The following is a 19069-nucleotide window of genomic DNA, read 5'->3' as shown; positions in this document are numbered from 1 at the left end:
AACGCTATAAGAAAAACAACAACAAAACCAAAATCAAGTCCTCATTTGAGAAGGCAAGAAAACTCTGGAATTGATCCTAATGTAAATCTAAGGTAAATCCTCATTTTGCTGAAGCAAAAACTTTGGGATGATGCCACGTATGAAAGTGGCTCACAGTTCCCCATGAAGTGTAGTTCTAAACAAGACACTGAAATGTTGAAAAACTTCAGAATGAAAATTTAGTAACTGGCTTACCATGGAGGAAAAAAGTTGAAAGAAAAATGGACGTTATCATTTGTTCCTTCACTTTGTTTTTCAGGAAATGGAGATCGTTACTCTAGCAAAGACAATACCTGAATTGTTTGGAAATAGGTTTAACATCACCTAATTGCCATGTACAAGGAAAATTTATGCACTATCATAACTCAGCTAACTACTAGAAGACAAAATAAAGATTTTAATCAAACATAGTGTGTGTTCTTCAAGTTATTGTATCTACGAATATTTATTTCGGTTACAGCCCTTTCTGGGTGGTAGCTGCATACACTCTGTGTGCAGTCGAGAAGCTTTCTGACTGAAAAAGTGCTTATAAAAAGAAAACTGGCCTCAGCCCTGCATTTTCAATTCTAGCAGTAGGTTCTGAAGCCTGTTAACTCCCTGGAGCAGCTGATAGTTAAAGACTTGTTTCCGCTTTTCTAACAATTTCCTGGTTTGCATAACAATCCTAAACGAAACACTCTCAAGAAGTTTTCCAGCATGGAGAGATTTTGTCTCCAAAACACTTCTAGTTTCAAGGCATAGAAAATATTTATATATAATTACAATAGCTTTAAAGGTACATTGTCTACAAATATGTTTATGGATAAATATGTATTAGCTACTTGGTTTAAAACAAGATTATGATAATTTGGCCATATCCAGGAAATACAAAACACTGGCTTATGCCTGCTGCTTAACTCATGCCATTGTGAATAAAGAGGGGGGAGGGAAGGGGTTTAAGGTTTAATTTCCTGTTAAAAACACACACAGGATAAAATCTTCCAAAGAGCAGTTATAAAACATGCATTTGTTGGCCAAGAAACTAGGTAAATATGGAACAAAGCCCAGGCTCACTTTTATTCCCCCACCCCACAAAAGAAAGTAACCGAAGGCCACAGCGCGTATTTGGAGGCACTGAGCTCTAGTCAGTGACTACACAATTAATCAGCCCGGCTCATTTATGTACTATGTACCCAATCCATTGGAGCAGTTCCTCAGGTCCTGCCATGATGCAGTTGGTCTCAATGTACTGTAAGACAATGTATATTGCACACAGGCCAAACAACCATGGCACCAGCTCCTGACCACCACTCCTCATATGACTATAGGGCCAAAACGCAAATAAAACAGGCATTAGCATATAGCTCAGACTAATCACCCATCAAAAGCCAGCTTCTAGCAACAAGATATCGAGAGCCACTACGGGATACTGCTACCTTCAGCAGCAGCAGCAGGAGATGCTACAGAGGCTATTTTTCAGAAGTCACAAGGGGAACTATTATTCTCAGCTCCCCCTGACACTCAGTGAAATGCATCACAGAACCATGACTTCACAGTCGCAGCAATTCCACCTTCATCACTGTTCTACCATCTATAATGATATATCAGATTACTTAGCAATTCACCACATTAAACTCCCAGACAAGTACCAAATTTCTGTATGATATACAACAATTAGAAACCTGTAACAATCCTCGTTCTTCTCTTGGTTCAGAATGCTTCAACCAGATAAAAACATGGACTGTATTTAGAAGAAATGGAGCATTTATAAAATAGTTTTTAACAGTAACATCACTTTTTTGGATATTACACTAAACAAACATCTATCAAGAATTTTCCATCTACTGGGTTCGGGTTGAAGTCAGTTCCTCAGTGTACACTTTGAGGCATGGAATTGGAGAAAAGCTGCAGCACTTGTCACCCACTGGGATTCATATTCAAAATTAGATTTAAACAACCCTGAGTGTCTTAATTGCAAATAAATAAATAAATAAATAAACGGAAGATTACTTTATTATTGCAGATACAGCTTAAGAGCTTTCTTAGCTTTTGGTAGCATATTCACACAGCTTTAAGCTTTTTAAGTAGATGCACCTTAAACACTTTCTAGTCAATACATTTAGCTTCATATTTGATGCAGGAAAAGAAAGGAACAAAGATTACATGTCTCTAGTGAAATAAACTTGATGACAGACATGAAGAATTTCCTGCAGAGTCTTTTTAAAACCAGCTTTGAGACAATAAGCTGTACTAAGTTTATTTCTAAAACTTGCATTTAGAACTGTTGTTTCTGCTCTTTCCTTATCAAATTAACCACTGTTGACCACTGATTCAATGACAGTTCAACAGCGAATTTCGTACTAGTGCATGAGTTCAAAATCTTCCTGTTTATTTTCACTTGCTGATAACTGAACTTCATGCCTTGATCCTATGCTTCTTCAAGTGAAAGTATAATTGACTAACAACATCAGGAGGGAAAAAGGGAATAGGGTGGAGAAAATCTCTAACATAAAATGAGCCCTGACTTGCTTTCTCAGTACTGTATGTCGCCCCAAGCAATGAGATTTCAAAAAAATGATTACTTTTCTGGCCAACAGTCAGAATATATAAGATGTTATATACCCTATGCCTCACTGTACATTGCTACTGCAGACTCCATGCAAAAACAGGATTTTTTTTTTTTTTTTAACTTCTCAACAGTCAAGCAAGTCTATGAGTATTTACTGCTAGTAACACCAAGGTATTAAAGATTCAAGTGAAGTAGTAGTATTCTCTAGTGCAGTGGTGATCTGAGCCTTTAATCCAGATGAATTTAACAGTAGAGTGCATTAGCTCTTCTCATAAAAGATTTGCTTTAATTTTAGTTCTCTCTCCATTTATCTTATGACTGTGTAATCTTCAGCAGAGGTCAAAGAGATTTCCCAAAAGAAATGGGAGCGGCTTCTTTTTTAGAGGGGAAAAGCATATTTAAGACAGTTTGTCCTACTTTTAAACATATGTCAGAAAACTATGCTCTCTATAACCTCCTTACTTCTTTACATGTTCCAAGCCAATTAAACAAGCATGCATGCGCATGCATACACGTATACCAATGAAACATGAAGCAAAAACACTTATGGAAGACAGGATACACAATAACAACAATCTGCTGCAAAGACTGAAAGTATAACTAACATCTCACCATCATCCAGCTCAAGACAAAGATTGTACACAGCCAGAGGCCTCTTATTACGTTGTCCTTGTCTTCTTGATTGCCTTGGTGGGGCATTTGGAGGAGATACTGACATAGAGATTGGCTCAGGGAAAGTGGCATCAGGCAGGGTTTTGAAAATCTGCAATCAAGAACACAAAGGGCTTCAATTATTTATCATGAAGAGCAACCTGTGTAATGCAACTGTAAACCATTATCAAACAACATTAGCTTTGGATTTCATTCAAAGCAGGCAGGAGCCAAAAATCCATTCCTTCAAGTTTGGGAGTGTGCCGTACGTCTTTAATGAGTGCTTTTAAAATAAATAAATAAATAAATAAAATAAGCAAGACCACTGTCTACACATTAACCAAGCTGCAAATCAGTTAATCCACAGACCAAATACATGCAACCACACTTGCCAACTAGGATGGAGGGGGAGGGACAGACACTAACTTTACGAACCAGTAATCAAAATGTTTTACAGTTTTAGCTAGGACCTATAATTTTGACAAAATTTTTCAGTTAGCCATTACATTTGAATCTTATTTTTATTAAATGATGATATTCATGAAGACACATACAAAAAGGATTTCATTTTCTGTCATTTTATCTTTACAGTCATGACCATTAGCATATCACCCCTCCATACAAAATACCATGTCATTTCTCTCTGGATAAACCAGCGATGTGGATTTGTTCAAGTTGATGGCATTTTTACTTTAACTGCCACATACAAGGTGCAATCTAATGATGCTGATTTACTTTTAGAAGATTATCAGTATGCCAGTGCACAATTTAACAGTAGCGTTTTACAACTGATCATGGCAGATTCACATGAACGAATTAGCTTAACTATCCATTTCATCAAAGACAAACCAGAAGATAAACGCAAACAGCAGCTGTACAAAAAGGAAGCCCTGTGTCTGCAGGGCACCTTAGAGCAACACAACATAGTAATATACCAAAATATAATGAAACAGTATGCAGTGTTCCTGTACCCTGCAGTCTCCCAAAGCCACATATCCGTATGGGAAATGCTACAAAGAGGAGACTCATAATGAATCTTCAAAGGAGAAGCTTTTTATGAAGTAGAAATTCATGCAGAAGGTATAAATAAAGAGCCACCACAGAAAACACATTTTTGGATTACTACAGCACGTCTCAGGTGCAGCATGAAGCTAAAAGCCAGCCAGGCTACACAAAACACAAGGAAACTGCCAAAATCACCTTGTGGTAAGCAACTCAAGACATCATGTTAAAATTATGAGAAACTATATGGCATCATATCCTAACCTGAATATTATGTGTGCAGGAATTAGATGACCCAAGGACTTATATATACACTGGCTATTCTCTTGCCATTAAGTGGTTACTTAATGATCACTCTCTCATTGACAGGTAGAAGACTGTGACGGTACAAAATAAGCAGAGACACCTTTCTCCATGAAAAGCAGAGAAGAATGATCATACTGTCAAAATTGAGCAGCAGTGGTCAGGAAGCCTACATATTGTATGCAAAGGAAAGCTCCAGTGGAAATACTGGATTTGCTCCCCTTGGGTGGATATTGCCCTGGGGATGGGGGAGGCGAAATGACATAATTTGAATTTCCCCATACCAGTTTTAAGAAAGCTGGCTCCTACTCCTTCATGTGCCTACAAACACTGATTATGAGAGAGAACCAAAATAATGTACAGAACTCTCTATAAGCAAACAAAATATTTATACAAAGGAGAAAAGAAAACAGTGCAACCTGCTTCTCCCCAGTGCAGACGCAGCTTCACTTGCAGACAGTCACAAAACTCTAATTGTACTCAGAGTTCTCAAGCCATTTTTTACAACATGATGCAATATATAATAATGAAGTCTAATGCGCACCTACAAGGCACTTGGCTAACAGTACCACACTGCCCCCTTATGTGCAAGTACAAGGCTAGACTGAGCAATTTTAGGGATAAATATCTGCTTCTGAAAAATTCAAGAGCACCAAAAACTTTTAATACCATCTTTCCCATAGACTAAGTGGTGCATTTGGGCTCTCTGGTAAGTAGTTCTCTGCCAAGAGGTTTCAGCATATTGTTTACTACGTCACATTCCACAGCTGTGTTTAATTTTACAGCCTTATCCATGCATCTCCACTGAAATCAATGAAGGATGAGAAGAACAAGTATTACTCAGGAGTATTGTGTAAGAGATGAGCTTTCTTGCATGCAGGTGACTTGCACAGCTTGCAGTAAAGTTCTTCTGTGTTTTTTCCTGATCCTTCATGAATTTTTCAATATACTCTTGTAAAATTACTAACGTGAGAGATTAAGAGAGTCACAAAAGCAAAACGCAATCAAGAAAACCATAAAGACAATTCTTACTCAACAATATCCAGTGCCAGAGAGGGAACAGGATAATGAGCTGGAGGCAGGTAATGAATCCAAGCAGATTTCTGATTGTAACTAGCTATGTGGTGGGAAAAATAATTGTTTCTTTTTGTTTTGTTTTATGAAAAAAAAAACAACTACACAACAAACAGGAGAAATAACCATAAAGCACTGAAAGTGCACTTCAAACTGTAGAAGTCCATGCACATGCTAACTAACTGCACAATGATATTTGAGCCAGGCAGCCATCAGTCCCCTCAGACACGATCATAATCTATAAAGCAGTTATCCCTCCCCTCATAAAACAAAATTTGGTGGCACTAAGTCTTCTCTTTCACTGTTAGGAACTTCTCAAAAGACGGTCATTTCTCTTCTAGCTGAGAAAGGCTTACCACTCCTAGCTCTTTCCTGAACTGGTCACAGCCACCCAAGAACTGGGTGATGTGAGAAGGCATTAAATCATATCACCTTTATTTTTTAGGCCAGCTAGTGGCAGAATTGTGCACCAATGCTTCCCAACAGCACTGCTCTGTGCAACCCAGCGCTACCCACTAGTGATGCTGGGCTGATTCCTGTCAAAGTTACCTTCTGTAGACAGACATTCAGGTGGGCATTAGGCCCACCACATTTTTTACCTCACTCCACTCTCCAATTTTTGGCATAACAGATTGGTAGCGAAGTTTCGCTTCTGGGATAAGGTCAGTAAGTGGTATATTGTTTTCTAAGGAGCTGAAAATTGCCTGCTAAGAGCTCCTGCACAGCATGAGACCCCCAGTTCTCTACATTCAGTGAAACCAGGGCAAGGCAAGGACAAGGGTACAAATAAACTCCCACTTTCTCACTCCCACATTTCTCTGATGCAACGTTATAAGCCCTTGTTCTCTCTCTTCTTGTGCTAACATTCAATATCTGTCACCACTGAGAAGAAAGAGGTTTGTGAAAGAGGTATTTAGAAGTGCACTAGAGAATGAAGTCTCTTGGCTATTTGTAATTTACTCATGCAGAGCAAATTGAGCCTAATTGTCAGACTCAGCCCTGAAATCACTGAGAAGCATGAGTTGTCCTGCAGGACTTTCTGAGACAAGAAAAACACCAGGAATATTACTAGATCTGGTTGTTTCTGATATAAAAGAAACAGCAGCCTGCCCTCATGTGTTACATCAGGAAGTATATTTGGGGTCATTCTTCCTCTTTCAAGTTGCTCATATTTGTGATCACCTCTACTCTTGTCTTTTTGTCTTTTTTGTCTTTTCTATCTTTTCAGTAGGAAAATGAACACCAGCACAGCCCTTGCTTGACCAGACCTGCCTTTTCAGCAGCAACAATCTCTTTCTTTTGCAGGCCAAAGCTACAGTTCATACCACAGTTTTACAAAGGCAAGAATCAGAAAAGCAAGCAGAAAGTCAACCGCTGCCCTGAGAAGTGCACATATAGCACTCAGTTTCTCTTTCTTGCTTTCTTTGAGTTTACCTTCACTTAAATTGACAAGTACTTTTCATCATGCCTTAATGGATATTTGGCTCTTGCACTGACAGAAGCATTGTAACATCTCCCTGAGACTGGGGGGATGGAAGCATGCTTTATTCCAGTTGTGGGCAGAACAGATTTTTTAATTCAACTTTGCTCCTGGCCTTATTAATTATTTAAATAGCATTTAAGTATAAATGTTTCACAGCTAATAAAAGATTCCTGCTGTGCAAAATCTGTAATCAGAAGTACACTGCATCTGCACAGGAGATGATATTCAAAATAATACACAAGCAATATACTCGGAGGGCACCCAAAAAGGTACCAACAATTCAGTGCTTTGACTTACTTGCACAACAGTATGGGAGCACACCTGACAAAGTTCCAGAGTACCTCCTTGCTTTGCAAACTGTGGCTACTATGCGGCATAGCAAGGCAACCTCTCATATCCAGTAGGATGGAATCCCACCCACAGGAGAACAGGGTGGGATTTCATCCCCTCATGTAAAAATCCAGACCTACCACCATCATTCATTTGGATTGCCAAAGTTACAGCAGCTTAGACTAATGCCTACATAAAGACAAGAATGAAGTCTGGTCATTGAATTACCTCATTCAAGAAAGAATAAAAAATGTACCAAACCAACCTCAAAGGTTAAGGACATCGCAGTCACATCCAGTGTTATATAGTTTTAGAGACTTTGGCCAAACTGCACTGGGTTTATAGAATATCAATCTTCTACATTTTAGTTCTCAGAAGCATTAGCATCCTGCTATTGATCTACCTGGGGGCAAACCCCGAAGGTAAAAGAAACAACTTACATACTGGAGAAAACTTATATATGTAGCACTCACAAAATTTTATCAAGCAACAAATTCTACCATCAGTCACTCCTATTCCAGTTAGTTTGTATTTTAAATGGTTGTTTAGGTTTGCTCTTATATGAAAGCAGAATTTAAAGATGCACACTGAGTTAAGCAGTGGGTCAGTCTTCAAGCCTGCAGTGTAAAAGCTACAGCAAAAAAAGGTGAGAATCTTGTTGAGCTATTTAAAACACTGGTATGTTTGACCTATTTCTCCATAGGCAATAGTACAAAATGGATACTCTACAGAGCTAAACAAACCGCTAACCATCTTGCATATGTACTGCTAATAACGGTTCTGTCTATAGGAGTGAGACCAAGACCATTCCTACTTACAGACATTCCAATTTCTAAACCTAGGTCCCACAAAGTCTATGGAAGCATTTCTTGAGAGTAATGAGCCAAATTCAACCTATTATCATACTGTATTCTACTAGCAGATCCATATGGCAATAGCCCAAGGAATTTTGCCAGATTCCCCTTAATTTGCAACAACAGTGTTGGACTCTAGATCCTGAGCTATTGTAGAGATGCTTTTAGAAATTCAAAAAACCCCATAGCTAGGAATACCCTGATTTAACTAGGTCTATTCCATAGATTCATGACTAGATGTACAGCTGCACTGAAACTGTAGATTCTGCCGCTACATGGGAATACTGCTCTGTCCTTTCCGGTCTCAAGTTGGACTAATTAATGAATTTCAGTATGTTTGCCAGGAATCATTTTAAGAAAAGCCCCAGATATCAGGTCATCTCTGTCTGCTTTGTATCACTGGGGTAATTAAAATTTCCTCTAAAAATCAGTGGGAGGCAAACACCAAGGACAGAGTTGGAAGAGAAACAGGGGAGAAAAAAATGGAGACTTAGTAATAGAGCTAATGAGAATAAATTTATATTAAAAAAAAAATAACAATTTAAATCTGTGCCATGATTTTGTTGCAAGACAAAACCCCCATTTCACTCTCATAACACCAACCACTCAGAACATGCATCTATTATCCTTGAATACATGGAAAAGAATCAGCGTGCCAGAGGTTGCTATCTACTGCAAAAGGATGACTCTATCTACAATCTACTGCAAAAAGAACTCCAAGGTCATTTTGAACCCTATGAAATTCTGCTACTAGTATAACCACCTCTACTACAGTAGTATTTTTAGAGGACAGTATTTCTCAAGACAGGAAGAACATTAGTACAGGCTTTTATCTGGGTAACTTCCCCTCAATATATATTTGAATTGCAGTTGGTAAATAAAACACACACGCAGACACAAACACACACTTCAGCTGATGTTTATTGAACTATATAAAACACTGTCCACTTGGGCCACATACACTGCCCCGCCCTCATACATCTTATGGCTATTGTACTCCTCGCATTTCCATGGTAATTGGCTATAATATAAAGTAATTTAAGATCTGGTGGTCTAGCAGCTAATGGGACATCATAAGATAAACTTATCACCACTATGGTCTTTTCTTGACTTAGTTTTTTTTCAGTGTAATGGAAATTCAATTCAGCTTACATCCAGCAACCTCTACAAAAACAAAAAATATATATTAGAGACAAAACTGCTCAGAAGAAGAGGCCAACTGTTTTAGCGGTTCACAAAGTGTTCTTACCCTGTTAGAATTCATAAGCATTTTATCTCTTAGGGTAATGAAGACAGTGGCTGTGCCATGCCTTGTGCCATTGTCCGCAAACATAAAGCAACAATACCATTTATGGCAAGTTGTAATTTTACTGTGGATATAAGCATTTCAGGAAGTGCAAGGTGAAAACAAGGATGTCAAATTCTATACATCTTAAAATACATTGCCATAAAAGGGGCAGCTCTGCCATTAATATTCTAATTATAGTCCATATTTTTAACAGTAAGAAACACATTCAATATGATGTACAGCTCTAGATTTTTTAACTGGAAAGATTGCAGAACCTAACAGGAGCTACTGAAAAATTAAAAGTTTAATCATAACAGAAACTGCAAAGATTAGCTTCTAGAAGGAGAGGCCAAAAGTTTTATTTCAAAATTGATTTTTGTATTGATTATAATCATTTCAGGAAAGTTCTAAACTAAACATTATTGAAATCTTTAATATGTGAAGTAATATTCTTCAGAAAATGTGGGTTTTGACTTTTTGCATTTTAATTTATTATGGACAGTGATAGATCAGCCTATTTCATTTCTGGTTTTGGTCAACATGATCTGTTTCTCCTTCCAGTTCTCATACACACAAATCAATAGATATAAAATACATACACTAGAAATTATTGACATCTAAACAGAAACTGTGTTCAGTGCATGTAAGGAGATAAAGCTGGTTATTTCCACAAACCATGCAAAATATTTTCAAAAAAGTTTTCCAAAGTCTTCAATAAAAATCATCAACAACTTTACTAGAATTCTGAAGTAACTTACCTCCCCAAGGCTACCACTGTGTCCACTCCAACACAGGTGTACCTGACTCAAAGTAGATCTCCCAAGTTTTGTGCTTCGGCAGCCACATGCTATTAAATATGGTTTGCTGTGCACTGGCTTCTGTGAGATTGCATGAGATGCAGATTTTCTGAGGGTTTGGATTTTGAGGCTTGAATTTCACTACAAACCATAAAACACCTTTATACAGTATTCACAATCATTATATTTGCAAAAAAAAAAAAAAAAAAAAATCAAAAAAGATTTGAGGGATGCCTGAAGCTAAACCTCTAGAGGGCCACCAACAAGCAAGCATCAATAATGCTCTTGATGTTGCCTGGCACACACTATTTAGTTACAGCACAACAGAGTATGCAGCCTGAAAAGTAACTGGATAAAAGTCAAAACTAGAAACAGGAAACATCCTTGGCCAAGAGCCAAAGGACAACCCACAAAACTCTAAAAAAAAGAAGTTTCCAGCCAGCCTTCTCTTTGCTGCAAAGATGTCATTTATGAGACAATCTGCCTGGCAGCCTGGCTACCATAACCAAATGAAACATTACTTTGAGGAACTTGTGGACACTATAGGTCTCAACTTCATAGTAAAATTGTAACACCTCCTATCTGGCCCCTCTTAATACAAAAGGCACTGGAAGACAAACTGCTAGAGCGAGAAAAGAACTGAGGACATTTGTAGGCATACCTGATGTATGTAAATTCTTAAAACGACTCATTTGGCCTGACTACCTTGAACCACATAGTTCATGTTTGAGCTTTAATGAAGAAACTAAACATACCCTGTAAAACAAGAGATTACAGTCCGGAGGACAGCAGTGAAAGGATGAACAAAAAAACATACCAAGGTTAAAACGTGTGTCCTTTGATCACTTGCGAATTATGAGTTTGTTGACTCAGCGTTTTCTAAAAGTAGCACTCCTGGTACGAAGACTGCAACTTCCCTGTATCACGTCTCATTTTACCTTTTAACAATTCATGAGAAGAATGCTCCTGATAGCAGCCTGTTCACTGCTATCAACCAACCCATTTTATTCATTGAAGGAAATGAGAGAGTTAACAACACACTAGGCTTGAAATACCACACATTTGTCCACCACATGAGCAGAAACAGCAGATTCACCTTCTCTTCTATGCTCACCTACTGTAACCCACACCAAGGAGAGTATTTTATAAAAAGGTTGTCCTTCCCTAATATACCTTCACATAATGGCTTTGTGTACCTTGTATAGTTACAAGAAATACTTAAAGGGACAAAAAAAGCCCTTTAAATAAAAAGATGAAATACTCAGTTCAATTACCTGACTTTCTAAAACATAATATATGTTGTTAGTTACTAAAGGGAAAATAAAGCAGAAGGAGAATGTTTGCATGTATTTTCTCTTGCAAAGAGCGTGAGAAGTCCTGAGAAGATAAAAGGCAGCACTTAAGAACATAAGTTGGGGGCCAGCAAAAAGATCATGAGCAGACATAAATGAACATGATCTCCCCTCAAATTTTAATGGAAATTTTATTTTTTTCTAAAAATATATATATATATGTGTATATATTATTTTCACATCTAGATTTCTCCAAAATTAATCAACAGGACTCTGAATAATTATACTTTGAGATTAAAAAGTACATTTGACCCGCTATCATGTTGTCATTGCACAAACCATCAGAATGAATGTCAATGTCTTTGGAAGTGACACTATTCCAACTTTATCATACAGCCTTGCCAATATTTTCCTCCTGCAGTAATTTCCCTGCTGCCATTATAAGGATTTATATCATTCCTTGCTTTGTACAATATTTTCTGCTCTTTGTTTTTGTTAAAATCCATTTCTTATCTTATGTTATGACTGTAAGGTTTTGGGGGCAAAGAATATATTCTTCATGTACATGTCCAGCATCTACTGCAATAAAGTACTGATGCTTCATTAGTGTAAGTGGCCTGCACACAAAAATATTGGAAATAAAGGATTATCAGATGACTGCCACATCATATTTATTTTAAAATCTGTTAAAATGGATTGAAATACACTAACCTCTTTGGTAGGGCAAAAGCTCACTAGAATTCTGATGAGGGCAGACAAAAAAACGAGCCCATCTTGCACTATTACTCAGTGCTCTGTCATTGGCAGCAATCAGGCAGGATGCCATTCACATCAGCTTAGCCAATATAAAGCAAAAAGAAAAACAGAGTTTTTAAATTCAATGCTTCACTTACCATAGGAAGCTGCAATAAAGTATAACTCTTAGGTCACACTGCTTCTGCATAAGAATTCACTTTTTAAACTCTTCAAAAATTACTCCCCTCCCCATGTCCTAAAGTGTTTCACAGAATACTTTTCTTTCACTAACAAAATTTTATTTAGAACACCTATTTTAGCATTCTCCATAAGGGCTTCTCTTTTGGCTTCTCCATGCAAGCACAGTGCTATGACCATCCAGACTGAAAGAAATAGCCATCTGAATTCCACTCCCTTATCATCACTTCTATTTACATGCTTAGAGACATTGTCTATGCTGCACTTTAAAGATGAGGTCTGTATCACTCAGGAACTTCATATGAAGTTGAGGGAAGTTCCCATCAAGAAGGCAGTAATGTGTGCCCACGTACTTGTACATGTGCCATGTATTTATAGTGCAGCATTTTAGCAGACTGCTTTTTATCTCTGAGTATGGCTTTTGTATTTCTTCTCTTTTTTAATCTAATATGGTGACTCACAGTAGATGTTTTGCTTCTTTTGGAGCAGTCTGATGGCCATACCAATCCAGGTATTGATTCAGAAGCAGCTCCTTTTAATGTCATCAGTGGCAATCATAAACATGCACGGAGATTTGGCACACAGCCTTCTTACTAGGCCATAAACTAAATCAAGATTTAGAAAATAGTAGTCTTTTAAATGAAACAAAGATTTGTAGTCAGTTACAACATCATGCATCTCTCTCATGTGGAAGAGCTCTCTGCAAACCACAGAGCAGAGAAAGGGTTTGCACATGCTATATTGGAACGAAAGAGCTGCTGTGACTTCCACCAGGAAACATGATGGAGTTCCTTTTTGTGCCTGCTGCTTTTTTTTCTTTAGAGACAGCTAAGCATTAAGGCATGTACTTTGAATTAAGTCCAAGAGTAATTTCAGTGACACTTCTGATTAGTTATGTGCTTAAACTTAAGCACAGGCTGAATGCCTTCCCAAACTGAGGCTCGTGTGTTGCTTTCCAAACTCTGCCTTACTGAAGACGTCCTAGTGTATACTTATTCCCAAGTCTTGTTGACTTGAGAAACATTCGGCTTGGGGATGTTTCAAATTGCTACACCACAGCAAACCACCACAACTGCAATGCATTGCTTCTTGGTCCCCTGTTGCAGTCAAAGGCAAAGCAACAGGAAAGTTGAAATAAGCCCTTTTTAGTATTTCTCATATGTCCCTTTACCTGCACTTTAAATGATCTGGTGTGTTGTCAAAAAATGGTCTTAATTTAAATGATGGCAGCACCACTATGCCCTAAAAGTTCTTAAGGATTTGCCTGCAACAGAACTCCTTTAAACATACAGTGGTTACTAAGTGGAGACTCATGGCCCATAGCTGACAGTACCACTTCATACTCTCAAATGAACAACTGAATTCACCTGCTTCTGGTTCTCCCATCTGTATCATTAATATTGTAAGTATTATATATTGTGATCTGTTTTAAGACTAAAGATTTTTAAGTATAGTAACACATGAAGCTGATATTGGCTTAAGAGCTCAGTAGTATAAAATTTTTCTCTTTAGTTAAAAAAAATCTTATAAAAGTGCCTACTTAAAGAACAAGAAACTAAAACATTGAAAAATTTCTCCGTATGACTAAGTTATGAACAAAACACAAAGCTAAAACAAAGATATATTTTGTCTCAAGTATGTAAAATTCTTGCCCTTTCTGAAAAGATGAACAAAGAAAACAAGTGAAGACAGTCTTTGTTCTTTATATAGGAAGTAGTACACTTTTTCAGAATGAACATCTTTGAGATAATTTTGCCTACAGGTTGTCTGAATGCTAGAAAAAAGTATCTTCTATTATGACCATTCCCTTTCAGCAGACTCTGGCTTCCTAATTGCCTTAAGGGACTTCTATCTGGACTTTCTCTTTTCTTCTCCCAACTTTCTTTTACTGTAATTTTCATCTCCTTTCCATTTTTGCAGTCTTACTATTTGTACTCACTATTCTCTCCTCCCCCATATGCTGGTTTACATATTCCAGCCCCACTAAGATTTTTTTTTTTTCCAACCTCCTCCCTCATCTTTTTTCCATTTCTTAGTCTTCTTTTTTTATCCTGTTCTTTTTCCTCTTAAAATAATGTTCAGGGAACTGAGAAACCAAAATGGCTCACATTACCATTGAGGCATCTCTAAATGACAAATAAATAACCCCTTTGAATGGTGACATTCATTCCAATGAGACGCCAAAACATTATAAAGAACAGCAAGAAGAACATATGCATGCTCTTCATGTCATCGTGGAGTGTACCGCCATTCTTCCTTAGTGCAACTCAGATAACAAGACCAGAAGTGCTGAGATGTCAGAGATTCCCAGTCTGTGAAATCCTTGAGAAGAAAAATAAATTTCTGTCCTTCAAACCATTTGGTGGGAGGCAGCGGGAGGGAAAGAGAAGGTAACACCTTTTTTTTTTGCCCAAGTTGACTATCCTTATTCATCACAAGATTACCTAAAGAACAAGCAAAGATTGTTCCAGGCATTGTACTAACACAGCAGTAGTCAGCCCCTGAGTTCGTTATCTCCGAAAAGGAGTACCAAGAAAGGGTTTAGCTTCAGAGCAAATGAACGCAATGATGATAGGCATGAATCCCTTGATGCTTTTTTAGTGAAGGGAAGGATATGGGACACGGAAATCAAGGGAGACCAGACAGACATGACAAGGTAGAAAAGGACAAGACAGACAAACAAGCATGAAATGACACTGACATTAAAAAAATTTCAAAGAGAAGGGCAACAGGAGGGCTGGTGCACACAGCCAGTTGGCACAAAACATAGCAATTCCAGGCAAAACTACAAAGTCCTTTGAATATCACAGCTGCACATGCCCTAGAGCCATGTGGCAGAAGCAAGCAAGACGATTCACAGGTCTATTTTTCGCTGGATGGGTTGGGAAGTTGCCTCCCTTCAACAACTGTTGGTTCTGAGAATCCTGGGCAAAAGATTGTCTCAGCTTGGGTCTATTTTTCCCTTTTCATTCAAAGTAGAGATCTGCTTCTGCAGCTCATCTGGCTGGACATTGAGAAATACTCTCTACTTGAGAAAGGCTTATCTATTAACTGACAAGAAGAAAAGCTAAATAAACACTTTCTTGATGCTCTGCTATACCACTTCTAGTCTTAATCATGGCACAATTGTAAAGCCAGTTAAATGATCCATCAGGCTGAACGGTCTTAGCTCCTGGCATTCAGCCTCATCAGTGGTCTGATATTTGTAAAGTATCTCCTCTTCAACCTACCATAAGTGGTTTCCAGCCATGGTTTGGAAATACCTATGCAGTCTGTAAACAAGGTGAAAGTTGCACTGACTGGTTTCTAGCTAGCAGGAAATAATGTGCTTATCAACAAAGCTTAAAAAAACAACTTCTGCATTAAGCAAGATATTCTTATCCCAGGGCAGGTCCCCAGATCCAGTTTTTCCACACACAAATTGCATAGAAGTTCTCTAATTAGGACTCAGCAGAGTGATAATAGTGGAGTTACTGCACCAGGATTTCAAAGTTAGTAACCCAATTAATTATGCCTCCTACTAAAAATGAATTGTGGAGCTCCTTCAGTAAAGCTGTCCACGCAACAAGGCATTATAAATGTTAATGGAATTTAAAGAGAGTTTGAGGAATCATAACAATTTTTACCATTTTGCTAATCAAATTACTGTATTCAGACTGGAAATGACAATTGCTATTGCTTCTACAGTTTGGAAGTTTGTTAGTCATTTCATTTGCTACAGAGGAAAAGAGATGCCTCTCCACAGCCTGCCAAAGCTATAAATTAGATAGGCAGGAAGTGCTAAGTGTTGCTTCAAATTTCTGTCAGTACACCTCCATCTTGACTCCATCACACTTGAACAATTCCAGATTTAGCTTCTATTACCAAAAGTTGCTAATAATTAGCAGAGAGGCAGATTAGTGGCTGCACCAAATATTTGAAAGTATTTTATACCCACGGCTGGTGACTTTTCCTGGGACATCACCAGGATTATAAATAAAACAACACAAATGCAAGACTCTTAGAAAGCCTGAAACATATAGAAATTCAAAATAACAATATAAAATGAACATTAGACTGACAATAAGCCTGTCTGCCTTTAGTGGTAGCTCCTTGGTCTGCCCTAAGGGAAGAAAGCTCATTTGTAATAGCAACATATTCAATTTGACTATAAAATTGCTGCAGTGCCTGAATACACACCTCTCCACCAGCTTTGCTATAAATATGCAGAGGTCACACTTAGGGCTTCCTTCCATCTTGGAAGCAGCTCTAGCGTGGGAGAGAGGTCGTTGCAGGCAGACCACTGATGGTGAGTTCACTGTTAGAAATGAAATGACAGAAATTCCTTTAAAAAAAATATAGCCTCCCTAGTTCTAAAGAAGGCATAAAAATTGTGGAAAATGCTGCAACATCATTCTGAGGTATTTTCCATTCCCCACTTCTCTACATTTTCAGAGGAACAAGAAAAAACACTACAACTAATGTTTCAAACAGGAAATTGAAGTCTAGTTTATAAAGACATAAAAGTGACTAAGGCTGCACAACAATAAGCTGGTGCTAAACTGAGGCAATCTAGCGATTTGAATAAACAGAACTAAATTCAGCTTCCATATACCATTAAAACACCCTGGCTCTGCTTGCTCTATTTTCTTAATTTGTACAGTCATTGCAATAGCCTCAAAACCATGAGCTTACTTCAAGGCTTACCTTCATTTACAGACTCCAAAATGAACAGCAGCTTACACCTCTTAGAATATTTATCTCTGAGGACTTCAGCCATATCTACAACACAATATTTTTCCAGCAGAACAATATCTGCCAAAGGGTTGCGTGCATGTGTGTGTGCATGTATGTGTGTATAAAAATACACCCTAAGTCAACTAAGCCAACAAAATCCACCGTGTGGATACAGCTATACCAGCAGAAGCTTTGCCTAGTCTGCATCATTCAGGGAGGTGGCATAATTACATTGTCAGAAAAACTCGTGAAGGACATTATTTAGAGTAGATAAGACTTGACTTAGATAGCCAATTTCAACACTGTTGACCTTTAAAAGAAATAACTATTTCACTGCTCAGAGCGCATAAGAAAGAAGAAGGGGGAGAAGCACATCCTAGAATTCTTTCAAAGCAAATTTTTTCAGAATGGGAGTGAGGGAGATGCTACCCATTGTCCCTGTATCCCAGTCAAGAAAGAATTAAAAAAACAGAAGAACCTGACACAAACAAGCAGACTATCTCAGACATCCAGTTCCAGAAGTCAGCTTGGACATGAAGGACTTCCAAATGACCAGCCAAACAACAAGACCAGTAAATCATATTGGTTCTTCTTTTTAATTCTAGAGTCTAGATAACATGCAGCGATAATTCTGGACATCTGCACTGGGCAGCACCTTGTTTGGGTAAGGTATCTCAGTAACTGGCAGCTGCCACGGCAGCAGCAGCAGCAACTTCCATTTTCAGTGTTACCTCAAATGCAAAGTCTTAAAATAACACACGTACAGCTGAAACACATGGAAATGTTAACATCTAGCTCTCTCATAATGCTTTTTTGCCTATAAAATTCATAGTAAGTTAAAGTCATCTTTCCACTGTGTGAACTCTGAGAAAAACAAAGGCACAAAGCAATTAGTTCAGTGAGACCTTGGTCAAACTACTTAATGGAAGAGCTGAAAACTGAGCCCAGGCTTTCCCTTTTCCCGTCCTGTATCACATTTGATGATAACAGAGCATATGCAAATATGATAATGAAAATCTATTTGTATACTATATACACAGAAGCTACTGCCAGGAAACATGCATCCTGAAATGTCATTTTACATACATGCAGGAGTGCTTATTAAGTATAAATGGCCAAAACTATACAATATGCAGAAGATATTCTTTAGAATCAAGTAATTTAATAATGTGATATTTAACTTCAGGCTACACAGTAAGCCTAGCAGATCATTTCAAGCAATGTTCAGAAGTGTGGAGATGCATCAAACATTACCTTCTCATGGTTTTCTATCAGGATTTCGACTACAATATTCTGAAACTTCAGGTCCATGATGGCTGCTACAGTTTCTTCCTGTGGCCTCATTAAGGTTGGTCCAAATACTACTCCTAAATTTGCTACAGTCATTAGATTCTTCTTGGCATGCTTTGAAACACTTTTTGAAAAGAATTGAAGGAAAAAACAGGAAATAGATTATGAAAAATTTCCATTACTGTTGGAAACTGCAGTCTACTTTACAAATGAAAACATTACATTTCCTTAATCCAAGTTTTAAAAGTTTGTTTTGTGCAAAGTTTCCTCAAATAAAGTCATACTGAATTCTGGAAAACAGAAAAGCCATTCTTCCACTGGCAATTTAAAAACAAAAGCAGTCTCTTATTGAACTTAAGTATATACAATGCACTTAGGCTTGGACCAGGGCAAGTGTGAAACCAACCTAAATTTGCTAACAGATCTCCACTATTCGCTTTGCCAGAATTTGCAAAAAGAAAGTATAATG

At 37.8% G+C, this 19069-nt stretch overlaps 1 protein-coding gene across 6 annotated transcripts in view; it reads right to left on the bottom strand.

Moving 5' to 3' along the window:
* ARHGAP10 (Rho GTPase activating protein 10) overlaps positions 1-19069 on the bottom strand; it is a 153755-nt gene that overhangs the window by 38795 nt on the left and 95891 nt on the right. For all 6 annotated transcript variants that reach the window (XR_001293905.2, XM_013951702.2, XM_013951699.2 and 3 more), the window contains 2 exons: positions 18565-18724; positions 3200-3350 (listed from right to left, as the gene is read on the bottom strand). Coding sequence is in view for 5 of the 6 variants with exons in the window: in XM_013951702.2 (XP_013807156.1) it covers positions 3200-3350; positions 18565-18724 (311 nt within the window). In the remaining variant the exon portion in view is untranslated. The remainder of the gene's footprint in view (positions 1-3199; positions 3351-18564; positions 18725-19069) is intronic.

Source organism: Apteryx mantelli, chromosome 5 (genome assembly GCF_036417845.1).
Source record: "Apteryx mantelli isolate bAptMan1 chromosome 5, bAptMan1.hap1, whole genome shotgun sequence".
NCBI lineage: Eukaryota > Metazoa > Chordata > Aves > Apterygiformes > Apterygidae > Apteryx > Apteryx mantelli.
The sequence above is the reverse complement of the archived record's forward strand: the minus strand, read 5'-3'. Positions and strand labels throughout refer to the sequence as shown.